The 26864-nt window shown below is 49.1% G+C and overlaps 7 protein-coding genes across 7 annotated transcripts; 2 read left to right on the top strand and 5 right to left on the bottom strand.

Moving 5' to 3' along the window:
* Window positions 1–1303: 1303 nt before the first annotated feature.
* Window positions 1304–3249, top strand: DEU56DRAFT_760644 (uncharacterized protein; the record flags this gene model as incomplete). The annotated part of the gene is made up of 7 exons (XM_041350445.1): window positions 1304–1402; window positions 1542–1607; window positions 1728–1797; window positions 1853–1970; window positions 2448–2740; window positions 2981–3093; window positions 3145–3249. 7 exons carry the CDS (start codon window positions 1304–1306, stop codon window positions 3247–3249), a joined length of 864 nt encoding a protein of 287 aa, XP_041202884.1.
* A 1111-nt stretch (window positions 3250–4360) lies between these two features.
* DEU56DRAFT_918156 (uncharacterized protein) lies at window positions 4361–11363 on the bottom strand (the record flags this gene model as incomplete). Its single annotated transcript, XM_041358077.1, has 15 exons — window positions 4361–4984; window positions 5037–5066; window positions 5122–5241; window positions 5304–6336; window positions 6390–7590; window positions 7639–7674; window positions 7727–7780; window positions 7833–8449; window positions 8507–9283; window positions 9342–9791; window positions 9849–10510; window positions 10570–10766; window positions 10834–10905; window positions 10952–11023; window positions 11081–11363. The coding sequence occupies 15 exons, from the start codon at window positions 11361–11363 to the stop codon at window positions 4361–4363; spliced, it is 6228 nt and encodes a 2075-aa protein (XP_041202883.1).
* A 2325-nt stretch (window positions 11364–13688) lies between these two features.
* Window positions 13689–14145, bottom strand: DEU56DRAFT_711603 (uncharacterized protein; the record flags this gene model as incomplete). Its single annotated transcript, XM_041347508.1, has 2 exons — window positions 13689–13907; window positions 13963–14145. Coding segments are annotated over 2 exons (402 nt in total), but the record flags the coding sequence as incomplete, so codon positions are not given.
* A 36-nt stretch (window positions 14146–14181) lies between these two features.
* DEU56DRAFT_760641 (uncharacterized protein) lies at window positions 14182–15503 on the bottom strand (the record flags this gene model as incomplete). Its single annotated transcript, XM_041350444.1, has 2 exons — window positions 14182–15027; window positions 15078–15503. The coding sequence occupies 2 exons, from the start codon at window positions 15501–15503 to the stop codon at window positions 14182–14184; spliced, it is 1272 nt and encodes a 423-aa protein (XP_041202881.1).
* Window positions 15504–15784: 281 nt separating this feature from the next.
* Window positions 15785–16315, bottom strand: DEU56DRAFT_760640 (uncharacterized protein; the record flags this gene model as incomplete). Its single annotated transcript, XM_041350443.1, has 1 exon — window positions 15785–16315. One exon carries the CDS (start codon window positions 16313–16315, stop codon window positions 15785–15787), a length of 531 nt encoding a protein of 176 aa, XP_041202880.1.
* A 2143-nt stretch (window positions 16316–18458) lies between these two features.
* Window positions 18459–21378, bottom strand: DEU56DRAFT_918153 (uncharacterized protein; the record flags this gene model as incomplete). The annotated part of the gene is made up of 8 exons (XM_041358076.1): window positions 18459–19269; window positions 19331–19734; window positions 19785–19790; window positions 19851–20153; window positions 20199–20323; window positions 20378–20749; window positions 20809–21175; window positions 21232–21378. The coding sequence occupies 8 exons, from the start codon at window positions 21376–21378 to the stop codon at window positions 18459–18461; spliced, it is 2535 nt and encodes an 844-aa protein (XP_041202879.1).
* Window positions 21379–22276: 898 nt separating this feature from the next.
* Window positions 22277–23984, top strand: DEU56DRAFT_760638 (uncharacterized protein; the record flags this gene model as incomplete). Its single annotated transcript, XM_041350442.1, has 6 exons — window positions 22277–22682; window positions 22734–22878; window positions 22932–23273; window positions 23325–23542; window positions 23593–23779; window positions 23879–23984. The coding sequence occupies 6 exons, from the start codon at window positions 22277–22279 to the stop codon at window positions 23982–23984; spliced, it is 1404 nt and encodes a 467-aa protein (XP_041202878.1).
* Window positions 23985–26864: the final 2880 nt, after the last annotated feature.

Genomic DNA, 26864 nt, shown 5'->3' with positions numbered 1-26864 from the left:
GGAAAGGCGTGCAAGTGCGGTAGGCACGTAGATAATTTGTGGATCATTCAAGCCGTGTACCGTGAATTTGAATCCGACATGTGTGGGGGTACAATGAAAGATGCGGGAAATCTCGCAGTGGAAGGTGAACGAAAAATTTCGTTTGCACGGGGGGTTCGAGCTGCATGATAATGTTGTTATGCATGGCGAAACTGAGCTGCATGGTAAATTTGACATGTAGACCTGAACGGTGTCTCCAGGACCTATTTTACCGTCGGTAGATTCAAACTTGAAATAATCGAACATAAATCTGCTCCCACACGAAGTTACAGGTTGATATTTCATGCAATATGCAGAAATAATGCTTGGGTATGGCATGAATGGGAAGGGACAGTGTGGGTCAGCGTAGTCAGATATAGGGCAGGACGGTGGCGGCGTGGACATTCGAAACAAATAAATAATGGTGATTTACAAGACGTCCAAAACCGTAAACATGGCTCATCAGAAAGACCGATATTCGGCGATACCGATTTCGGAGGTCGAAGATCTGAACGAACCCTGCAACATTAAGCCTGGCTCATTACCGAAGGAATTACCATAACATAGGTCCACATGCGGCAGGAAGCCAGCAGAGTCACTATGGAAAAAAGGTAATCATAAGTACAGGAAGTGTGGAAATTAACGGCAATCGGCTGCAAATTCATGGGGACAACTGCGGCTAGTTTTTGTGCCGGGTGGTGTTGAGCTGGGCACAAATTCCCTTTACAAATTTTCATAATAGACGCATAGGACACACCCTCCGTCATTAAATAGCACGACGGATGCCATTGTGGCATTTCTTATAGCGTGTAGAGTATCAAATCAAACCGACAATTTATTTGACTCGTCGTGCACGTAGTGACTTCTCTTCGACGAATCTTGCAAAATGCTATATCATTTCCCTTTCCGAGTAGAATACACAAACAGTCCGTGACTCAAGGCTATGTCTCGTGCTCCATCGGGTGCCAAGAAACATGACGTTCAATTTGAATACGAAAAAAAACTAAGAATTCATTTTACATAATGTCAGCGACGAAGGAAAACAAGACCTCATTGGCGCGCGCAGTCTCAGAGGACTCAGAAAACCTTTCCTTTCTGCGTCCTGCTAATGTCGGGTATTGTAAAATGAGAAAAAGAATGTGATTAGGCCATTGAATGGCGTATATATGGCTCTGAAGTCGGTAGGGAACGTTCTAACTAACACCGCCCAAGAAACACAATATATTGAGATGCGGCATAAACCTGATATGAGGCTCCGCATATTGTGAGGTCACTGTAAGGGATAATGCTCAGAATTGCGCGAGTGGTACTGAAGAGACTGATCTCGCACCCTCAAGACGCTTTCATTTCCGCCAGTGTGCCTATCTCAGCATACCTGCTGATGGTGAGCTGTCGAGGGAGACAAGCTATTGGGGCCATAGAGAAAAGGGCATCTGAGGTGGGACTTTCTGGCATCGTGGACGCCCAATAATAGCCCCCCAGAACCGACGGATCCAGGACAAGCGTGCAACATTTGTTGGCAGGTAAATGGTCTGCCAGCCTCCGGTGTCAATGATACCACTGGCATTCACCCGGACTCCAAAGGCAATGTGCGTGGGGCTCCAACCGTAGATGCGGGATATGGTGCCGCAAAATGCTGGCGGGGAAAAGGGCACAGATGATGATGAATGTGATGGAAAGCAGACATGAATCCTATCACCAATACCAAGCGTAGAATTTTCATCCACGTTAATGAAGCCCTGGAAGATCCAGCTGAACTGATGGCGAGGCGAATTGGTGGTGTGAGGGAAGACGGATGCTGCTACCATACTTGCTGAAGACTTTGACGTTGCAGGAAGTAGCACGATTGATGGACATCTGGCAGGCTGCAAAAACGAGCCCGTATCATTCGTGCAAACAGGTGGCATATTGAAAAGGAGCGACACGACGAGTCCTCATACACAGGCGAATGTGTGAGCACTTTAAACGAAGAAGTCACCTCAATATAAAAATGCAACAAGGGCGGATCCGAAATTTACCGTGCGACGACATACGTTGAGTGAAACGATGCCTGTCCTATCGGTATCGTTTACTGAGACCTGGAGAATGTATTTGGTCATGGTTAGGGTATGATCTTACATGGCCGAGCAGGCCTGGAAATGTAGAGGGAGGGCCGATGTACATCACGAGGTACACGTTATGTAGAGATATTTTACAATGGTGATTCGTGCTAAATGATGTAAATCGGTTCCGGAGAGGATGAGCTTTGCACATTTTTGGGTCCTAACCCGTCGAAAAACCAGCGTATAATTTGTATTTAATTAATGCGCATCGCCGTGTCATATCGTATGAAGGTAGGCTTCGGGACTTTCAATTTATTTAATCTCTTGTTCAACTGTGATATACACCTTTGGAATTTTTTGGTATTTGATATTTGATATTTTACAAAGCACACGAGCAAATTATCGAATTGCTGGATATGTCGTGTCGTATGGTTCGTCGGCTTCGTGGTTCCGTTCACCTACACAATGTATCACCCTCAATTCTGCGGGTACTCAAGTACAAGGTGACCCGACCATTTGTGATCACGTTCTCCAGCATGCTAACACAAAACAAATATTTCTGCGCATGGAGCAGCAAGTCGCGCGACATCATCCAGAAAATAAACTTGATGTATCGCTGCCTGGTAGTCACTCCGACCACTCAGCAGACCACACCGTCCATGGCCAGCCTCAAGTACAAGGTAAAATGTACATTCGACATCATGTTGTCAAAACGCTATCATGACAATTATGCCTGTGGATAAAGCAACAACTTGCACAACAGGATCCCAAAAAGTCCGACTTCATTTGTCCTCGCCTGGCAGTCACTCCGACCACTCAGTAGATCACCCCATCCATGACCACCCTCAAGTGCAAGGTAATACGTCCATTCGATTTCCTGTTCTTCAGAAAGCTAACTCGATCATTATACCTGTACATAGAGAAACACGTTGCACTACCGGAACCAGCACACCTTGACTCAACGGCTTCTTGCTTGCTTGTTACTCGGACCATTCAAGAGGCAACGTCGCATACAGCCGCTCTCAGCTCCACGGTAAGCCATATATTCTATCTGTCATGTCCAGTGACTCAATAAAATCTGCAGGGTAATTATCTACATCATTTCAATTATGAATTCACTGAACGGTGTGCCTGCGCGGACATGTTGGAACTTTCAGACAATATATTCTACATGGCTCATCCCTTATGACGTCCTATCAAGCTCCCTGTAATGCCTAGACGATGTGGTGAGACAATAAAATACCATTTTTGTGTCGCAATCAGCGTTACAGAGACCATGCTTTTAACTATGTATAACATTTGAGGACAACACTTCAACATCATCCTCAAATATCGTGTGGTAGTATATTTCTCTTGCGTGCCGACATTTGTACCTTGAATATGTAACACATTCTCAAATGAAATTCAAGGTCGGATCAAATGTGCAATTAAACCTTTAAATAGAACAAATGATCGTTACGCCACATTAAAACTCAGAGAATACTTTGGTCGCAAGATACAAAGCGCATTCATCCACAATCTCAGTTCTGTCAAATATCTGATACGAAGAACTTCAAGCATAGTCAAACTTTGCAGCCAATCTGAATTTTCATTCTAAATGTCGACGCATAATTGAGCTCAATATGTCTGTAAATCTGAGCGGCGTGTATCTCAAGATAATATCGAACTTGCATGTATGATTCTGTGGGTGTCACATGTGAGTCCAAAACGGGTATTGTTGTGGACGGTCACACATCACACATCACGTGTTCCATGCGTTACCTGTCCGTAACTGATTCACATCCATCATTTGTCCGTCACAACCACCCATCTTCCGATACCATCCACGGCTCGTCTATATTTGCAATGGCTGTCCTTACAAGGTCAATGTCGATCAGAATTCGCAATGATACGCGTTCCAGTCCAAAGAAACAAGTGAGCGACGCGTTTCACCATGACAACGACTAACATTGCGCTAGATGGAAGAAAGGACGACACGGAGCGCAGAAAAGAGGATGGTTCTGCGCAGGATTTACGCACGACACCTTCCAGAGACCGCCGTTTGCCGTTCGACAAGGAGTAAATACTACAATAGTAAATACTACAATATACCAACGGAGAAAAATACAATATTGTAATCGATATAGCTACGTAAATTGGGGACGAGTCTGAAACAGAATGATATCAATGAAAACATGCGAGTCCATGATCGAATATTTTTGGATGGGTCTGCGCAAGTATAAGCGGATGGACGTCCTGTCGAATTTGGACCTCAACACGTGGTACGCGCAGATATAATAACACCAAACTCACCTGCAGCATCAATCAAACGCTTTTGGCGTGACTCTCTCTACCTCGCCGCAAAACCAAAGAAACACCTCCAAGAGGTTGTTGTACTTCCCTTCATCTGGGGTCTCCTGGACTATCCAAATCAGGAATTCATCGTAGCTCTTGAGTGATACTCCTGCGCCGAGCGCCTTGACCATCAGATTGCGGAAGCCATCTGTATGCCACGTGTGGAATACCGCGCTGAAGATGAAGCCAGCGAAGCGACACTTCTCCCCCTTCTTGTATGAAAAGCCAACGTGACATGCTGGTTCCTCTGCGTTTCCGTTTCGATTTTGTGGCAAGCCGCACTGAAAACAATAGGTAAAGCGTTCGAAGGAGAAGTTGGGTCTGAATGCCCTGAAGAGGTGGGTCGGAATTCCAGCCTCTGCATCGCAGCTGTGGTATGCGTCCGCGAGGATCTTTCCATATCTACCAAAGTGTGCTGGGCACTTGCCTCTCAAGACACGCATGTACCTGTCCAGGCGGGAGGTGCGTTCCAAACGACTGCGAAGGGCTTCGTTAACACGACCCGCTCTTCCCACAAACGTGGTGGGAAGTGATGACGGAGGCGGCAGTGTCACCCATGCGGAGCTGCCCGCCGATGGTTGCGATTGAGCCTGTCGAACTGCGTCAGTATGTTGTCACAAATTCGACACCCAGCCACCATACCGTGTATAAACCACTGTCTGATACAGTGCCCTGTAGAAGGTCCGGTGTCAGCATCAAGACGCTATTGAATGTGGGACATGCGCACCGGTCCGTGGATTACCTCCATTGCATTCAACATCATCGTTTCAAATTCTGTGGGCCCTGGTCCGCACTGATCGAACAAAGAATCGCTGGACTGAGTGAGCGGCTGGGAGGGTTCAGGGGCCTTTTGATTGAACGGGTCAACTCAGGGCTTGTTCAGGAGCGCAATAATATATTAAGACTGACACTAATTTCTGCTGCAGGGGATGCGGCCAATGGCAAACAGGCGGCGACCGCTGGATGACAGGCTGCTGGAATAAATTTGGGAGCGTCGACAGGTATTTGAAGTACGGAGGCACTGGTGAGGACTGGCGCGGGTGCTTGTGCGGGATCATCCATCGACCTGAAAGGGTCCTGGATGATTTTCATTGCAAATTGCTGCATGGCGCTATCTGGATCGCAGACGTCGCAGAGAACGAATGTGGGGTCGTCGGTGCATTTCATGGCGAGGGTATCGCCATCCATGCACTGCATGTTGATGAAGCGCCTGCAGCTGCTTCCGTGAACCAGCTCATTCAACTCCCCAACGCATTGGTCTGTCGAGGGGCCCCTAAATGAAGGACCACCATCGTCAGTAAGGAAGAATACGTGCGACTCTCTCCCGTCCCGGCCTGCGCGACCCAGCATCTGGTTGTTGACTATCAGCCCAAACGACGGCTTGAATATCACCACATATCGAACGCTTGGCCTGTCCATACCCTGTGCAAAGGCTGTGGTACACACCATCACCTTTGATTCGCCCTCGTCCCACCGATGAAGGTTATAAGCCTTGGTATTCCCAGCACCCCAGAGGTTGCTGTGATATGAGGCGCATTTGGCCTGCTGCGCGATTCCTTCTACGTCACTCTGCGTGCTGCAGAACACGAGCATGCGTTCCTCCTCAGTCAGACGTTTGGACAGAGCAGAGACGAGGAGAATGAGGGACTGCCTGGCAGCGATGGGCTGGAGGTTCACGACATGCATTCCAATCTCCGGACGGTTTGTGGATGACCGAACCTCCATTATTTGCTTGCGCTTCAGGCCGAACGGTTTGATGAGGCTTGAGATACGGGCTGGTGGTCCAGTCGCTGTCAGAAGCAAGATTTTGATGCACATAGCGCTGAATTGACGCGCCAGAGCTTTCCATCGCTCAATGCGACCTGGATGACAGTTCAGAATGTCGTGAAACTCGTCCACAAAGAGCCTGCCGAACTTCTTCCCCAACGGCGACACAAGGAAGCTATTGATGGATGACCGGTAAGCTGATTCTAGATGGTAGAGGAGTCCACTTACCTAGAAAACGCCTGGCCGGAGCAATGTTCGACCTGAACGAAAAGAATCTGGACGTTGTCCGGCACGTTCTTCGACGTGCAGTAATTGTGGCAACGCAGTCCAGCCGCGACACTATTCTTGTACTGTTGATCAAGCAAGGCGACGAACGGGCAGACAACGATAGATTTGGCGCTGTCGTCCAACACTGAGGGCACGATCCACGCCATGCTTTTTCCGCCTCCTGTCTTCATGATCAAGACGATGTCAGTGTCTTCAGTCAGAATGGAGATCAGCGCATCCATCTGCGCATCGCTCTTTTCCCTCGCGGAGGGATCCTTGGTGATTATTTGTATCGCCCGTCGAATCTCATCCCTGATTTTGCGAACGGCACTTGGAGGAGACGACGGTTGACTGCTGTCGTGGACAATGAAATCGGACATGCTGTCATCGCTCGACGGCCTGGACATGTCCACGAGCACCTTCTTTCCAGTGGTCTTGGAGCTAAAAAGACTTTTTATGGGCTGGTTCTCGTCATTTTCGCTCGAGAGCCACATGTCATCCATCGAATCCTGTTGCCTAGAGGTACGGCGCCGAGTCAGACGTTTCAGTGGCAAATTCTCGTCGAGGCCTGAGAGTTCGTCATCGCTCGATAGGCTTATGACATCCACCGGAGACCTTCCCATAATGCCATGCCTACGAAGACGTTTCAGACTCCTGGACGTTTCTTCTTCGTCTTCTGTCTCGCTCACATGACCCCGTACATGCTTGAGATATCTCGCGCGTGCAACTGGAGCTGAAGTGGATTTGGATGTGGTTGAAGAAACGTGTTGGGACATGCTGTCCACGACATCCTGACGTTTTGAAGACATCGTTGAGGGTGTATGTGGTCGAAGTTGGCCGTGCTCGTAGGCCTTGCCCTTTTCCTTGAGACAAGAGACCGTGCTGGACTGATTAGCCCTCCTCCTCTCCACGCGGAGGACTGCGATGGGAGATATGCTGGAGGACGGGTTCTGGACAACGCTATCATCCCTCGTTTTGTGGGGAGGAGTAGTGAATTTGGCATCGGAAGCTCGAAGTTGTCCGGGCTCGTAGGCTCTACCCTTTCCCTTGCGATCTGGTGGGGTAAATAAGTCACGCGGATCGCTGGTAGGAACGACGTCGGAGATTTGCAGCACACCGCCCATGTGGTCAAAATGCGAGATTTTTTCGATAGACGAGGAGGCTGGCAGTGGTGAGTCCGACAGCATATTTCCGCATTGTATATAGCCACTTGCGGTCGGTGATACTTCCACATCGGGGGACGACACTTCAACATCAAATCAGGTCGGGCTTTAGACATTATATATGCCTGAACTTACTGCCATCTGGAAAGTACCAGCTTTGGCTCGGAGACCCACTGGCGAGAAGGACGCCTGACAATTTTAATCAGATCGCGCTTTGGACAGGTTTGGGACTGGTACTCACCGTCGCTAGGGTTGTGAAACAACTCATCCAGATTGTCAGGAAGATTTATGGACTGCGGCCTGTAGTAACTGCTGGCTAGAACAGGCATTTCTCCACGTGCCTGTTCATATTGGTGCCCTTGGATGAAGGCTGTGGAGACCGCGTCCTTCAACATATCCGCGTACTGGCCGGTAAAAAAGCTATTGAGAGTGTCAAGAGTGGTTTTCTTCACCAGGTCGGAGAGGGACTGAAGGGTCGTCCCATTCGCCATATTCTTACGGTTGGTTCGAATTGCCTGCGGAGGAGGAAGTGGACCCAGACCGAGGACGCTGTGCCACTGGTCTCCCAGCCATCTATGCTTACACATGGAGTTGTTGGACAGTCGAGGGACGACTCCTTGGATGATTGCGTAGTGACTGTGATCCATTCCGGTGGAGTGATCGGCAGACTCGGCGAGTATGCTGTCTGCCTGATCGTATGAATCGTCGGGAGCGATGAATTCGCGACCGATGGTAATGGCGCCCTGACGAAAATCTCTCACTCCCCATCTGCAGTCAAAGTAGCGACTGTTCCAATCCTGCAGATTGGCAGAAAACATCGTCGGAGATATCCTCTCACCCTCGCCGACGCAGAGGTAGCTGTGAAAAATAATATGCATTAGATGAGAACGACGATTGCCCGAGGGCTGTGCTCACGTTCTATAAAGATGCTCTGCATCCGCACCGTACGCAATCCTTGCGAGGATAGCTTCGGCGGTGCGAAAGCCCCCTCCCAGCATTTGGAGGACGTAGAAGGCGACCTCTCTGGGCACGAACCCAGGGGTACATGAGTCTCGATCGGTGATGCCGGTCTTTTTACTGTACGTTGTCATTAGAAACATCTCATCCATCTGCATGAACATGTTTCTATGCCTGTCTGCGTTGCTAATCTTGTGGTCGACGAACTGCGTGCCGCGAGCGGAAATGTGTGTGGTGATGAAAAGCAGATGGTAAAGAGGCTCCCAGACCAGCAACGACCGTCTGAGAAGCTCCATTACCTCGGGGATGTTCCATGAAACACGGCCTGCGTTGTCGACCATCGCAAGCTTGTAGTTATCTATCAAATAGTAGAACATATCATGCCGCTTTTTATAAAACGGCTCCTCTGACATGAGCGAATAACCGCGGGTCGTGTTGGTCAGGTCGTCCTTGACCTCATCTGGCATCCCCTCTGACAGAATCTCCTTGTTTGTGAATTGAGCGTACCGCTTTTTGAAGTCCACTATCATCGTTTGGATGCCACCTCGAAGCTTGTCCATATGCATGGTCTGGGTCCCGATTGTGATGGACTTGACGTCCGGATCGACGTAGACGTTGGGCTCTTTCGTTTGATTGAATACCACGGACGATGCGTACTGCTGCATTTCATATATCATGTTGAACGTGTTAGGACGACCGAGTCGCAGCACCCGCTCGTGGACGTTTGTGACGCGGCTAAAGATGCATTACACAGTCAGCGAATGAAGACGACTGAATGTCAGGACATGCTCACTTGTGGTCGTCGAAATGAACTGCGTCTACATCCTGATCTTTATCCATCAGCGCTTCCAGTAGAGCGGTCGTGTTGCAAAAATATTTGAACTTCGCAAGGTCTGGGGTGAGGGTGGATGCTTCGCAGAAGTTTCCATCCGCACGCAGCGCCCTAAGCCATACAGCTCGCTTGATAGGGTTGGCCCATCGATCTACCACGCACAAGTCTGGGTCTGTATCAATCAGCGACCATGCAAGATTGTGGTAGGAGATCAGCCTCTTGCGGGCCGAGGAGGCGTCATTGTGCAGATCGGTCAGAAATGTTTCGAGACGTTCGTTCTGCACGGCAGACAGAGCAAATGAGAATTCCAGTGGGGACCCGAGGTGAATGCGCACGATAGCTCGCATCATTTGCACCATGAAGTTGGGATATTCCACGTTTGCGTCAGACACGGGCCTCCAATGACAGTCGCTTCAAACGCAAAGGGTGTCAATGACGGTGCTATTAAATTTTGGCAGAAATACTCACATATCTCGCGGTATGTCTCTACCATACAACAGGAGTTTTGACAGGCTGAACCTGTGAGGGTGACCGTCCAAGATGGTCGATGCCTTCTCCATGTGCTCTCGGACGGTAGCAGCTAGTCTGGTGATCAGACCGCCGTGTTCCTCTACGGTATGCTTCTTCTTTATGTCGTCCGCTGCCCGTCTCTGGACTGGATTCATCCTGACATTCAGCAGAAACTTATCCCAACCCATAAAGCGCATCAGCGGGGTCCTCTCTCGTTCTGTGTCCGCTGGGACGACCAAAGCGATGTCCAGGGTAGGTAGGAACTGGGTCTGAATGATCATTTTGACGTCGGGTCGAGAACCTGGAACGATGTTCTGTCTGATCTCAAAATACGAGTTCCCCACCCCAGTAAAAATTTGTTGGACCTGGCAAGGTCTATGATATATTTTCTCAAGCCTTCTGGTGCTGTGCTTCTCTCTGCCGTGCCGCTGCATTGTCTGCAGGTCCTTGACAGCATACGTGCAGTCAAGCGACGCTGTGCACGCTAGACCATCGCTAGGGTCCGAAATGAGCTGGACAGGCGGTCCTCCCGCGGTCGGTAGCTTGACATGCTCGGGTTTCTCATACACGTCGGACTCTGAGCAAAATTCCAACAAGGCCTGCAGAGCTGCAGTAGGTGCCTGGTGCGATGGAATCCTAATGTCAATTTAGAGTGGGTCAATACGAGTCATCGACGTACCCGATAAAAGCAGTGGAATTTCTTCCTGTGGCCGACCAACATACCGGATGTTAGTGCCACACGGCATGTCAAGCACAGCAGAATCTTAAGACCACTATGCAGGCAGACACCGAGCGCATCGAGAACCTCGTTGGACATCAAGTAGTCTACTGAGGGCAACAGCGATACTTTTGTAGTGTCCACGCCAAACAAAGGAACTGTAAATTTTGGACGTAGATTTCACTCAGAACCTTTGTTTCAATGCATCAATTTAATCCCACTCACTTGAATGGACAACCGCCGGAGGGGAATGGATCGCTGGGATCAACACGCCGGGCGAAGTTATCGCGGCATATTCTTCGATACGTAAACATCCGAAAGCATGTGAGGAGATCACACTCACCAGCGATAAACCTTCGCTGGACGGAAGACGTATGTTGTGGTATGGCGTCGCTGCCTCCATCCATCGGCGAGGCTTCCATCACACAGATCAGTACCGCTAAATAATAGCCCATGCATTCAGTCTGCTTACCTATGACGGGAGTTCCAAAAATTTTGAGCTTTTTGGAGTCATAGTGGTCCACGCTGACGTGAAGCTGCATGGCCTCGCGCTTTTTGAATGATCTTCCGATACATTGTTGGAATGGGCAGGTATAATGCCCCTCATCGGTCAGACCGACGATGTGCTTACACCCTGCAATGGTAAACGGGACAGGTACGGAGTGGTACCGGTACCGGTGGTGTCGGGCAATAGAACTGGTTGAGAATGGACCCATGGGGCACCTCAGATCTTCGCACATGATCGGGTTGGACATCTCTGGTGAGTAGAATATATGGGCGATTTACCATGTGCTGTGTATTTTGACAACGTACGAATCACGCAGGACAAGTCTTATACGATTTATGCACGCTCTTACATGGAACTCCAGGGACGCGCCAAGACGGAGGACTGGCATGGTGGAGAAAAAACTCACCTCCTGATCGCGGGATTTACGATAGACGGCTAGCATCCAGAACCACCAACGGACGGAGCTCGAGGCAAGCCAATCCTATTCCTTCCCGTGCAAAGATCGTACTTTTCATCAATATGAAGAAGAAGAAAAAGGTTTGAGGGTCATGGGACGCAACCATCTTCACGAGTGCCGCGTCCACATCAAGACAGTTGCTTGTCTGAATCTGGGTAATACAATTGCGCCAATGCACGAAAAAAAAAAAACACAAAGTGCCTGTTGATCTTCCGAGGAATGGATTCACATGCAGATTGAATGCGGTGATGCATTAGCCTTTGCATCGACATCCCGTGCCGAGCTTCGGTACTGGGAATGTAAATGGGCCGACAGCAGGTACTAAACGGCAGGACCGCAATAATTAGTCGGTTCCACGACAGGCCTAGGTTCGCTGATCGGTAGACATCGCACTCTGTTGGAGCAGACTTATTTTCGTACCTTTGCATATTTTACGTCAATTTTTATACAATGCAGCCAAGTCGCTTGATCCTTGGTTACAGCTGGCAGATCGCTCCACAAAAGCGCAGCAAATCTGTATTCGGACGTTCATTTGCTTCGAACAAGAACTAGCACCATGCCACACATGATTTGCCTTCCGTCGACCCTGCTCAAAAAGATTGCAACAAAATTTTTTCGTTGCAAATTCTGGGAGACATGCGGGTTGGTGGGACATTCAGGACTTTCGGACACATCGACCCATGATGTGCCCTCTATAAATCCACTGCCCTTCAGCAGTATTACCATCACATGGAAGGACTGGCGGATTGGGTGGGATCAGGTGGGCTGGAAAACAATCACGGACATCTGCATGGGCGCGTCCAAGACCTTCTACATATAAGGACTGCACTGTGATCGAGATACAGACAGGTGACTCTACGACTCCTGGACACAGACATAGACATGGAAGCAGTAGTCAATACATCAGGTGTTGATATCCCGGTCAGTATCTTCCTATTGTTTTCGAACGCTTTACCGACGGCATGCATAGCATTGCGTGTACTGCACGGATGTGGGATCGCACATCTGGACATGCACAGGGCTCGAATCGCCTTGCGACATCACAATTTGAGTTGCAACTACTGAATATGAACATGGATGCGTGGATGCGACACAAAACCCGATGAAAAACTGCCCTCTGGTGACGAGGGAATCATTCGTGTGTCTACAATGTTATCGGGACAAAGACATGGTTATTCCAGTAAGTCCGACGAACATGGCATAGACCTTCAGTTTATGCATCTTTATCGTAGTACATGATCCGTGGCTACGCAATCCGATCGAAATTCCTGAGGCGCAACCCCGCCCCGTTGCTGGGCGTGTTCCTGACCTGGAATGGCTTTGGTCGACAATTTGCTGCTGATAGTATCATACACATGCTTCAGGAGCAATTCAACATAGAGCCACACAAGGCGAGTCATCCGTGTTGACGTTATTACCAGCTCACCGAGTTCAATATAGCTTCGCATCGCGTGCCGGAAAATACGGGCAAACAATAATCGCCCTGATGCTGTCGCAGGCGATTTTGGATGGGTAGCTGAACAAAATCATCATTGCAATATTCTGGTGTTCATCGATACCCACGCAGACACTACCACGGGGAACTTGGTCGCATCGGGTGGGACGAACAACTCTGTGTCTATCACACCGTGGGAGGTACCATTATCTTCCAGGGAGACAGATTCGCGTGCTGATTCCTACTTTTTAATGTGTCAAGATGCTTAACAACTACGTCGGGGACCACTTTCGGAATGCATCGCAGGCCATCAGAGTCATTAACACCACTCGTGGCGACAAGCCGTTCATGCGTGGACTGGCGCTTTGTAGCTGCGGCCCCACAGGTCGGGTTACCAAGAGCGCAACTCTTCTCAAGCAGATGGTGGAGTAGTCAGCGCAGTCTTGCCTTTTCGCCGCCGCCTGTTGCTAATGAAAAATTCCTTACAGCAATATATTCGACTTCCTTTTTTGTTTCATCGGCGTCTCCACCATCGACTCAATGGTTGTTCCCGCGTTGTCTCGGTTCCTGGAGAATGTTTTCGTGTATGACATGAAACCGTGGGAGGCTCTAGAGCGCTCGTTTGGGGAGGATCGTTACACTCTAGAAGCATCACCCGTCGATCATGTGAGTCAATATCGTACCGGTATTGTTACAGTTCCATTCTCACATAAGTCTCGAATGGCAGGTAGGCAACGCTGCACTGATGCACCGGAGAAGTACATGATCCCGAAACGTGTTTTCCCAACGGAGATCAAACCACGAGTGACCTTCAATGTTTTGCGTGCTTTTCGTAAGTGTGAATTTGCATGTGTTGATTTTTTGAAGAATTTGACAACACGCCGTGTTGTCTTGATAGCCTGCATTTGTGTTTTGTGTCAGCGAAGTTTGACAAACAACTGAATATATAATTACAGGCTGGAAGAAGGGGATCGCGCAGATATCCTTCACAAGCAAGTTCATCCGGTGACATGGATCCGGTGTGTTCAGGATCCAAGGGTATTTCTTTTGAATTTTTTTACGAGCGACACGTGTGTTTCCTGTGTCGTCGGAGCAAATTCCAGAGAAGAGTTTGGGCCCGATCTGAATAATGACCTGCGCATGTTTAGCTTGGCAATTCTTCCCAGAACAATTTCAACTTACACCGTCCAAAACACCAAATAGGTGATCTTGGATTGTGTAGACGGACTCAGGTAAGCGAGTGGTTCGACCATCAAAAGTTATGCTGAGGTTTATGCAGGTGCGTAAATGTTCGAGCTGTTTTGTACGAACAAGTGCGGCCTCCGCTGGAATTTGATATTCTTCTAACTTTGATGATGATGCTGGGACGTAGGATGGTACGGCATGCAGCCACATAGACTTCCACTCTGGCAGGTCAACCTTGCTCGGGGGAAGGCCCCCGACGCAGAACAACTGCACAACGTCAGAATGGAGCTGTGCTGTTAAGGCCTTCATTCGAGCCTTCTTTGCGAGCGGGGCAACTGATGGCTGGGATCGAGTTGTCACGGGGGCTTCAGTTCGAGCCTTATTCGCGAGTGGCTGGGATTGAGTTGTCACAGTGATACCAGGAGACGAATGTTGAGCTTTTGAGGTCGTGGCGGCACAGTTAAGTACTGCCGATTTCGTGTATGGAGCATCTATTGCTAAGCCTCCATCAAGCTTTTCTTTGAGCTTGCGCGGAAGGTGCTCGCAGGTTGCTGCATGTACGAGGATCCGTCTCTTGTCCCGGCTCTTGGACTTCCACGTAGTGGTGCAGCCAGTATTTGTTCCCGCGCAGCGAAACATGTGTGCCTTGGATGGGTCATCCTTCTTGTAACATCGGATTGCAAGTGCGAGGAGCTTCGTATCAATTGGACGGCCACATGGGCCTTGCGCAACTGGCTCAGGCAAGTCTTCATAGTCGCCAGCATCAATATCGAGTGCCTCGGAGTTTGCTGTACTAGCGGCTGTTGCATTTTCGGTGTTGGTAGGACTTGGAACCTCATATGATGTGTCAGTGAATGTTATTTTTCGTGCATGCATTTACTCACTGGTTGCTTTGCACAATTATAGTGATAAACTGTGGTCCGCCACAGATCACGAAGCCATTTTTGAAGCAGCGCAGAATTGGGACACTGGTTGAGGGCAGCCGTTAGAACGTCGACAACTGCAACAAGACCTGGCCCGCGCTCCTCAAACTCAAATGGACACAGTGCGGACTCATCCTTCCGGCCTCTGGGTGCAAACGTGACCTCGAGCACATTATTCAGCGCAGCTTCGGTACTGCCATAGAGCTCGACCCTATCCGGATCTGGTACATAGTGTTCAAAATTATATTTGGAATTTCCGAGGGGGATGCTATGTGGAAGTTGTGCGAGTGCCGTTCGGAGTTGGTTTAACCGTGCGTCGTTACGCCTAACGTCGTGGAAGAAGCTCATCAAGATTGTGATCATCGAGATACTTAGTTTGTCGGTCATATCTTATCGATCGTTCGGTGATTTCGGGTGTTCGAGAGAGTTGACAGGCTATGTTCCTGGAATCATATACATATATATTTGAGTTTTCGACGAGTTTTTGACACCCCAATATCAGGCCCGAGTTATCGACTGGATAAAAACATGTTAAAAACCGGTCAAAAACTCCGAAGTTTTTAACGGAGCCCTAATTCATACCGTGGGAAGGTCACATGACCGAAAGTTGAAATATCACTACGCTTCGACATGCCCTTGAGACTGTTGTTTTCCGTCGCTGCGTGCTTTCATGTCGCGTGTCCATACAGCTGTAACGCGATCGGCCGTTCCCCAAGTCGCTTCGTCCAGAAGCGGTGTACATTATGTGCAGGAATGGTCGATTGTCGCGCAGTCACTCGGGACAGTGCCTCCATGGCACCATTTGTCTTGGACATGCCCTTGAGACTGTTGATTTCCATCGCTGCGTGCTTTCGTGTCGCGCGTCCATACAGCTGTAACGCAATCGGCCGTTCCCCAAGTCGCTTCGTCCAGAAGCGGTGTACATTGTGTGCAGGAATGGTCGGTTGTCGCGAAGTCACTCGGGATAGTGCCTTCATGGCACCATTTGTCTTGGACATGCCCTTGAGACTGTCATATTCCTTCGCTGCGTGCTTCATCTTGCGCGTCAATTCATCTGTAACGCGGTCTGCCATTCCCCAAGTCGCTTCGTCCGGAAGCGATGTACATTGTGTACAGAAATTGTCAATTGTCGCGAAGTCACTCCAGACAGTGCCTCCATGGCACCATTTGTCTTGGACACGCCCTTGAGACTGTTTCATTCATTTGCTATGTGCTTTTTTCTTGGCGCTATCGATGTTTTTGGTTTGTTTTTTATAGCAACAATTCGTGCACGGGACCACGCGCTGTCGATAATCAACGCAACCCGGCTGGCCTCACATCCACGTATATTTGTTAACGGCATTCATTGCTTGCCGGTTTCAATTTCTGTTGCATATAAGATTAACTTACATATGAATGACAATAATAGCCCAGGCCTCACGAGCACAGCCGACTGCTGCAGTCATGAATCATTCAATGCAGCTTGAGTTTTCATGTCTAACACTTATGCTAGTTCCAATTTTCGTTACGTGTCCTTCACATACAGCCAACGCGTCGCACACAATCTGGTGTTGTTTCAATACAGCGCTTTCACATCTGCAGTGTACCATGCATGCTTTGTGAAGGATAATATTATACTACACATATTGACGCACAAAATACACATTTCATAGTACTCGCAAACTCCGAGTCGCATTGAAGTTACTTTCATACGGGAGTGATGGTAGTTTGCAAATCTGTTAAAGTCAGTATGAAAACTCAACCTTATTCGCTCATCGATTCCATTCACAGGTAGATTCCTGCAATCCCGAAATTTGTAGCTCTATGCTGATGACGGACATGGGGCAATCTTCCTATAGGCCTCAAGCGTGTGTTCAGCTGACAAGGGCATTTTCAAACATTTAGGAGTCTCTTGGGTCGAGAAGGACCTTACTTCATTGTGAAGCAGGAATCTGCATGTCACTCAACGTCTATTGGTAAGACTGTCTGGTTGAATACTCTAGGTTTGTGGCTTCGGGGGAGTCAAGGAGATTCATGATAGAACATTTCAAACACGGGGACTTCAGCTAGAGTGACATTGATGGCATTGGAAGATCGGTTTCGCATCGGGCAGAGAGCGGAGGGGCTGGCGGAAATGTTGATAGAGCTGAACCCCAAAGTACTAGATGGCAGCAATTAGATCCACGCTTTCAACAGCGTCGTGCTTACCATTCTTCCCACCTCCTTTCGAGTAGATTGCGACAAACTTCGTGAAATCTATCCGAGCTGCAGGATCACGCAGTGACAGAAGTTACCCCGACAAATATGCAGAGGGGTGCATGGAGTGCCGCTGCATAGAATGGAAGGCTCACACTGAAATGTGAGAACAGCTGTCCTGTCTTCCGTACACCATCGTTGCCGCCAGAGGTTGTATTTTTTAGATGGAACGATCAGAACAGAATGCAACAACGTGTGTTTGATTTGCGGTTGATGATAAACTTGGTTAATCATCCCAGTTTTCACGCCACTGCCAGCCAGGCTAATCTGATGATCAAACACCTGTATAACTCTACAACTGATCCACATAAAAATATAATTTTATGACGGATAGATAGCCTGATATTGAAAGTACAAGACCCGCTAGTTTTTTCTTTCAAAATTGACGTGTTGAGTTCAGCGGAGAGTTACCGCGCAGAAAAGTGCGAATTTCCCTATGTAGATTCAGACTAGCCTGAGAGCCAATATTGCGCGAACTCTTGTGATGCACGAACGGACAAAATTTTAGTATTTAGCATCTCTGATCACTCCTGAATTCAATTCAGAATGTGCCAGAATATGAACAATGTTAGACTATTCTGGTAGTAGCTGTAGCGAGATTTTTTGTTTTTGGGTCGCATGACTGTCAATAACACGTTAATAACTAGAGGAAGACCCGTAGTCTGAACCCTAATGTTCAACACTGTCATGGACTGATTCTCCTGCTCGAGGTCCGATGTCCTGTTCAGTCTTTCTTAGTCGTCTGCTGGGACGGGTGAGCCTAGAGTCCTGGAAATGGCTCTGCTCACATACAGGACGACAGTCCCTGCACCATACCACTCGCGGGCTCATCATACAGTGCTCAATAAATGCCAAGATCTCACCTGAAAAGACGAAGCCGGCGGCGTGCGTATCAAGTCAGTCAACCATAATCTTCGTTCGTTTATGGACCACAGATGAAAGATTGATGCGATGAAATTAACATCGAGGAGGGCATTGACGGACAGGGTCCACGATGGCGGAGGGAGTGCCACGATTATGAAGAGGAGTCCAAAGAGAAGCCACACGAGATTCAGGGTGTCGTCCATGACAAGCGAAGCTGTTGACAGACAGGGACCAATCCAACATTCATTGAACCTGACATGGAAAGATCGACTCAAGGGCACATAAGCCCGAATGAGAGGACGTCCGCGTCGGATCATCCTCTGGAATGCAACGAGAGCGCTGGGTAGGCTTGGAATTCGCAGAGGGCAAAGGTGAAGGTGTGGTCGACGAGGGAGAATGAGTGGGAGAGGTGACCATAAGCGATACCATGCCCGCATGACCGATGCAGACGCGGGGATAGTGCGACACCCAAAATAAGCGAGGGGTGACGCCTGGGGAAGCGAAGTTGACGCCTGTTGAAGAGGGGGTGACGCCTGGTGAAGGAAGGGTGACGGACAAACAAGGGAGGGTGACGGGGTGACGTTTGCAGCCTTGAAGGACGGACAGCGCAGCGCCAAAGGAGAAAATCAATGGCTGATGGGAAAACAAAAGGGTGACGCCCGCCCGTCTGGGAGGGTGACGGGGTGACGCCTTCCGGTCTGGGAGGGTGACGGGGTGATGCCTTCCCGTCTGGGAGGGTGATGGGGTGACGCCTTCCCGTCTGGGAGGGTAACGGGGTGACGTTTGCAGCGCTGAAGGACGGACGGCGCGGCGCCAAGGAGGAAAATAATGGCTGATGGGAAAAAGAAGGGGTGACGGCGTCACCGCCAAGCGCAGGAAATGGCGGATGGGAAAAAGAAGCGAGGGTGACGGACAGCCACTTACGGCACGCCCGTCCCCATTTGGGACGGGGTGACGGGGGTGACGCTTGGAGGGTTGCAGACGGAGAACCAAATAGGTAGGTCGATCGCTGCCCGACAGGTGTAACCACGGGACATCAACATCCGCCATCATGCTTGTGTGGTTGTGAGCATGGCGAAACAAATACATGGATGCGGTGATGTGGTAATACATACCTTGCGATAACCGGTGGTGGGGAGGAAATTGCCTGCGATCCGTGGTTACTGTGTCCAATATCTGCATCATGAGATATGGTCCCAAGTGCATGAAACAGGTGGCTGAGGAAACGAGGACGTGTATCCATGTTAACGATGGCTGAATATAGGCGTTCCATGCCGAGTGCTTCAAGAAAGTCGTCGTGATCAACGAACGGAATGGTCCTCGGGTTGAGAGGAATGATAACGCCATTAACATCCGCGTCCATGTCTGTCATCGTCAGCTGGCGAAATCTGATGAGCATCCAAGTCGCAAGCTTCAGAAATACTTGCGAGCGCCCCCGCTCAAATGCAGTCCTGTGCCAAGTGTCCCAATCGTCCAACATGACAGGGAGTGGGTCATCATTCAGACCACCACGATCAACCTGTAAAATGTCAGCATGCGAACGCATCATGTCAGAACATATCGACTGACCGGCCTCTGTGATTCAGATCACAATCAACGTGAGTTACGTGAATCAGAGGTCATTGAACGACTCACCGTGTCCGGCCTGATTTCGGGTATATCCTCCATCATGTCCAAGTCAGTCCTCCATGTTGCTGAGACAAGCGTCGGCGATGGCGGATCATCATCGTCAACTATCGCTGATGGGAAGGTCCGAGCGGTACTGGGTACATCAGATATCTCATCTTCGGAGTTGGCAACCAGAACTTTTGGTGCAGCCTTTTGCTTCCCCTTGCCTTTCTTCGACTTCGGCTGATTTTTCGTCTTGCGTGATTTTACTGGCTTCCTCTCCACCAATAGACGTTCAAATGCGTCGGCGATGCGTTCGCCGTGGTCCACCTTAGCTACGTCATTATCATCGTTACATCATGCAAAATAGCTCACCTCATCCTCTGATTCCGCGTCCAAGATATGTTTACTGGATCCAGCTGCTTCTGCGGTCGCATTGCGACGTGCCTTCTTGCCTGATGGCTTCGATTTCATCTCGGATTTTGTAGATGACGCCTGGCCTGCAACACGTGTTCAATGCCGGTGCGTCAGTTGAAGCGATAGTTGAAACTTACCTGTGTTTGTCTTTATCGCAGTGGCTTTGATTTTGATCTTGATTTTAGGCTGTTCAGTGACGCGGCCCTCAGATGGATTGTGGGGCTCATCGTCTATGGCGATCGGCTGAGCATCAGCAGAGGCCTTTGCGTTAGCATTGGGGGCATCTATCAGGGCTGGTGCAGTGACATCGTCGCCCACAGCGTTGGTATGTGTGCAAGCGACGTCTGCTGGCTCTGCGACAACGGTAGACGATGCTGCGGCTCTCATAGCATCGATATGCACAATCGTCGCCTTGACAACTTCGTCGATGTCGCGCGTGTGATCGAAGGGACCTCCGCACGCATCGTCGCCGTCTGAACATAATGCATTGTGTAGATGTACATGTGTCACTGCAGTATACGTAGAATTAGAACCCATAATACAAGCAATACATACGTTGATCACTCACTGGATTGGATCTTCTTGAACAGCTTCTTCTCTCTGAACTGAGCCCAAGTGCGGTTCATCTTCTGTTCCGCAAGTCGCTGGTGTGTCGAGGTGAACGCGCTGTTTTCTAACGTTAGAGCGATATGATAGTCGAGAATTGCCGATCGCCATTTTGATTGCCTGATATTGTCACCAGCTTCTCTGACCTCAGTAACGAACGAGGTGATGATTTCAGCGGCGTATGAAATGAGGGCCAGGTAAAACTGAATGTCAGGATTTTTGACGTCGACATCAGGGCGGCCGAGCAAGACATCAGCGGTACGCCGAAACACCTCTAGCTGATAGATGGTGACCGCGAGGAAATCGATGCATTTTTCTGGAACCTTGATCTAATAAGTTGGTTGTGACGCGTGCTACACGCAGTTGATGATCTGATAGGACATACCTTCGTTGAGTCGCTACCATCCCCCAACGTCAAAAATGCAACGTTGTCCTTTTCTTCCATCCCCACCGGGTATTCAAGAAGGGCATTTGCCATAGACCTATTGCGAGCGACGATTCTCAGAGAGCACGGTTCCATCGGTAAAGGCATGGTACGAGAGCAGATAGGTCTGGTGTGTGCTAAGTTGACGTTATTACTTATTGCCCTAGGGCAATTTCAGTCAACCAATTTCAAACACAGACATCGACTGTTCTTCAGGCCTCATGCCTAGGTTGTTCGATCAACACAGCAATTGAAATTCTCACGGCCTCTTATGACGGCCGTTCGCTCACAACTAACATCGAGTTTGAGATACTCATCTAGATTTCGAGCGTAGTGTGTCTCATCGTATCTTTTCGCCGCCCATTGAGCTTGAGACGCTCATCTGGTTCTCGAGGTCTCAGAGCTCATCATTTTTTTTACTATTATGTAATTACAACATTATCATATCTCCATTGTTCTCATCGTGTTGGATTTTCACCAGGCTTCACACGTGACCTCTGGGGATGCTGGACACGTAGTGCGAGGCACCGCATAATGCATGTTGATGATCAAATGAGGGAATCATTCTGTGATTACCTTATTTCGATTCTGGGTTTAATCTTGTATCGCTACGGATAACATTCTGTCTATCTTGTTATATCCTTTATTTATGTTGCGATGGAGAATTAAGAATTTGTGATTCAGATGTTCGCTCAGTTGTTATGTAATCTCATTTCATTGACGTACATGTTCAGTTGAGTCGGATTCGGGTGCGACTAAGCGGCGATATGATTGAGACAGGGTTGGGACACCCGAAGGAGAACATGCGCCCCACTTACTCAATACTTGGCTGATAATCGACGCCAAGATTCGGATCACAACGAGGACTGATTGACACATGTATTGGTCCGGAATTTCCCATTGACCACAGTCGCAAGGTGGCGTACTTAACCATGGAGTAGCTACACATTCCCCCTCACCATTTCACTAGCCTACAGACGCATTCCAATCAACGTCGATCACCACTATGGCATCACCGTCCGACAACCGTCTTGATCTCACATCGGGCTTGTTGGGCACCCACGTGGAGGAGAAGAGTGCAACCATTACTTGGCAAGATGGCCATCGCACGGTGCTACCCACATTATACGACAAGTCAGGCCACAATGTCTGTGAAGAGGTCGATATTCCAATCATAAAATTCTTGTCCGAATTCCCAATATCCACACCGGAGTCCGCATCCTGGGTAGCTCATGTCCCTTACGAGATGTTATCGCACGATACTATGTTGGATGTAATTGGGAAGGCCCTGAGCATCAACAAAACCATTGTTATCAGAGGAGAAAAAGTCCCGCAACGCTCTGAGGAATTAACCGCAGACTTCCTGGACAAACGGTTCACCATCTCAAAGCATCGACCAGTGTGCATCCATGGTACTGAATCACGATTGTTCTTGCATATGACGTTTTTGATCATCTTTATAGATGTGATGATGCGTTCATGCGACCACGTCAATATGAAGATTACCGGCACGATAGGTTCGTTCTTCGATGCCATGGTGGATTCAACGAGGATACAATGTATCCTGGACTTACCCCTCGCACAAACATCCCTTCCGGATCAACTCAGGTATGTAAGACATATTTAGCTATCGTTGCAGCAGTTTAGACGACGTCATACAGAAATATCGACCATGGCCTGGCATACGGATGGAGCCAGACGACGCATAGAGTTCCGATCACATCCAAGGTTCATCCTGAGAATTTCATGGTTAGGGGATGGGGAATCCTTCACCACGCTGGTTATCTGTCGTACCCTCACCACAATGCCGAGGGGACATTGACATGGTTGAGGATGGAGCTTGGAGTTAAGTTCTGGGTGGTGTTCAGGCCGAAGAACCATCGTGATGACAGGAAACATCTCCAGGAGTTCGTCACGAGACTGGTCGACTTCACCAACCATGAAGAATGGGTTCGGAAGCACTGTGATGCTGAAGTCATTGTGCTCCGGCCAGGCGACATTGTGTCAGTTATTCATCTATTCCACTCGACGCATCTCATCCAACCTTTCCTTAGGATAATGCCTCCCGGGACTGTTCACGCGGTGTATACGCCCGTTCCATCGTTCGCCACAGGTGGACACTTTTATCATTATATGTGTCTACACCTCACGGAACTCGCGAGATACATCGACTCGGAGGCTGCTGATTCTACCACAAATCAAGATCTCGAGCATGCACTGGAAACGCTGCGCCGCATGATGATTATGGTTCCATATCTCTCACTACGTACCGGTAAGCACATTTCCTTGACGGTGACGATCTGTATATTTACACCAGTGTAGTGTTGTACAAGCGACCCTTGCTGGGTCTCTGCATTATGGTGACGAAGACAGAAGAGTATCGTGCCAAAGGTAGCAGCAAGCAATCAGCAGCGAAGTCGGAGACCTCTCAGCCCAGTCGGGATGTCGCAGAAGTCATCATGCGGAAATGTTTTCGGTTGACAAGAAAGCTCCGCCCAGGTGCTGTTATGTACGTTGGAGATCAAATGTCTCCTGGTGAGTTAGTGGATCGAGATTCGTTGCACAACGCATTGCAACAATCGTTGAACCTTTAGACTTTGCAATGCAGGCGGATATTTATTTACCTCTGTACTGTCATTTTCATCATCCTCTCTGCTGAACTGTCGCCTCCCAAGGCCACAGGTGTAAGTGGTATTGGTGTCATTTACAAATGAAGGTGATGTTTTCAATGAGTCAAATGGGTCGATATATGCGTTCAAAAAGTGCACATGAGCCCCGTCAGTCCCAAATCGTCTTCCAGAATCTCAGTTCCTACACCGACAAGAACATCACAATGTTTACAAAGTACGATGCAAGAAACTGGGTCAACTGACGTGCAACGCCGCGAGACTCTTTGGCGAACGTGATACCATGAAGTACATCAATTTAGTCTACTATTTACTTTAATTCTGCGTGTTGTAGTATCCTAAGGGGGTGAATAGCATTGATATTGCCGGAAAATCGATGTGGCGTGAGACCGTCACGTGATGTGAAGATCAAGTATTCGTCTGAGTTCTAATTGTTTTCTCTTCTTTACCATCACCATGGGTTGCGCGCCTTCATAGGTGTTTCACTGTCGCTGACGGTGGCCTATTGGTGTTTTGTCTTCTTTTCTCGCACTCACTTGTGACGTACCGGAAGACTCGTTGGTCCCGCGCCTTTATGGGCGCATTCTGACGATGTCAGTGCCATTGAGTCCACGGTCGTTGCTTGTTGCTTTCTCGTTTGTCCGTCCCCCTTCATATTTGCTTGGTGCTGTCTTGCCTGCTCGCACATGTGGCGTACCTGAAGACTCGTTGGTCCCGCGCCTTTATGGGCACATTCTGACGATGTCAGTGCCATTGAGTCCACGGTCGTTGCTCGTTGCTTTCTCGTTTGTCCGTCCCCCTTCATATTTGCTTGGTGCTGTCTTGCCTGCTCGCACATGTGGCGTACCTGAAGACTCGTTGGTCCCGCGCCTTTATGGGCGCATTCTGACGATGTCAGTGCCATTGAGTCCACGGTCGTTGCTTGTTGCTGTCTAGCGTGTCCGTCCCCCTTCATATTTGCTTGGTGCTGTCTTGCCTGCTCGCACATGTGGCGTACCTGAAGACTCGTTGGTCCCGCGCCTTTATGGGCGCATTCTGACGATGTCAGTGCCTTTGAGTCCACGGTCGTTGCATATTGCTGGCTCGCTTGTACGACCTCCTTCATATCTGTTTTTTCTTCGCATGTCCGACCTGCATGCCTGCTTATCCACGCCTGTGCGCACTTGTGACGTACCTGACGACTCGTTGGTCCCGCGCCTTCATGGGCGCATTCTGACGATGTCAGTGCCATTGAGTCCACGGTCGTTGCTTGTTGCTTTCTCGTTTGTCCGACCTCCTTCCACATGCGCTTGTCCTGGCTTGTTGCTGTCTCGCCTGTGCGCACATGTGACGTACCTGAAGACTCGTTGGTCCCGCGCCTTTATGGGTGCATTCTGACGATGTCAGTGCCTTTGAGTCCACGGTCGTTGCTCGTTGCTATCTCGCGTGTTCGTCCTCCTTCATGTTTGCTTGTTACTGTCTTGCCTGCTCGCTCATGTGACGTACCTGAAGACTTGATGGTCCCGCGCTTTCATGAGCGTATTCTGACGATGTCAGTGCCTTCGAGTCCACGGTTGTTCATCTTGTGGCTCGCATGTACGTCCTCCATATCTGCTTGTCCTCGCCTGTCCGTCCTGCACGCCCGCTCAACACCTGTCACTGTCTCGCGTATCCGATCACCTGCATATCTGCTTGTCTTCACTGCTTCGCACTTGTGGCAAACCTGATGACTTGTTGGTCTCGCGATTTCAGTATCGAATTCTGACGCTGTCAGTGCCCTGAGTCCACTGTCGTTGCTCGTTGCTGTACCGCTTGTCCGCCCTCCTTCATATCTGCTTGTACAGGTCGTATCTGTCGTTGGAGATAGAATTATTTCTTACATGTACCCATCTGCCAGAGGATGTGTTGGTTAATGAATCCATGCAATCAATGGAACATTAAAATAATGCCATGTCGAAATTAAGTGATTGTGCTATTTTCGCCCATTGTCCAGTCAACGCTCAGGGGGCAGTGCGGTTCAGTTCAGTATTGATGCATCAAGGGTACATAATGCTTTCATCAGCCAGCTGAGTGCGCACCGCATCTGCGCACAACAAGAGCTTGAATCTAAAAACAACTAACCCATGTCTGAGGTGGATCTATGCCACTAAGTCTCAGAATTATGAACGCATCTGTAATCAGTACCCACTGACTGAACACAATGACTGAGGAACAATGATGTGACATTTTGTGTTGTGGTGTGATGAAATGAAATGGTGATGTTCTACGTCAAACTCCCTCATGTGGATACACTCTTGTCAACCATTTGACATCACATTGCAAGGTCCTACGCCTTGTGCTTGCTTGCTGCCTCTGTCAGAACTGATGCGAGAATTCGCAGTCCAGGTGCGTAAGGATCCTCATCGCGAGGCTGAGAGGAGCGGAGCAGATACTTTACTACTGCAGTCACACCCTTGCCACCGTCGGAAGTCTTCATTGTGATATATATATATGATTCAGCTCGAGGCAAAAATAATAAGTAAATGTAGTCACCAAAAGATGTTGCAACACGTGTCGTACGAATGCCTCATCAATCATGGCTCGATGGGAAAGTTCTGACAGGACGCAATGTGCCTGACGGCAACGGCGTCAGTGTGATGTTAAGACATACAAACTTGCTACTCACCAACGGAGACAGCGCAAACTCAAAGGCAGGACGTTCCAGTGCCTGTCGGCACTCATCTGCAATGTCGTTGAACCATAATTCAATGGACATCAACAAACCCGCTGATTGTATGAGCTTAGAGGGGATGCTCTTGTTGCGCATGCGCCATGCTATGCGTCTAACCACAGCTAACCATGCATCGTGGTGCGAATTAATAGATGACTGGACCATGTCATAACCTTCCGGGTCCATGAGAAAGATGTCCATCTACATGTCGACGTTCAGCCAGACTCCTACTGACACTGGATGATCGACTTACGAAAGGCGTTGCATCTTTCACCGGC

Source organism: Suillus clintonianus (genome assembly GCF_016758775.1).
Source record: "Suillus clintonianus strain FC179 chromosome Unknown DEU56scaffold_125, whole genome shotgun sequence".
NCBI lineage: Eukaryota > Fungi > Basidiomycota > Agaricomycetes > Boletales > Suillaceae > Suillus > Suillus clintonianus.
This window is presented reverse-complemented; position numbering and strand designations above follow the sequence as displayed.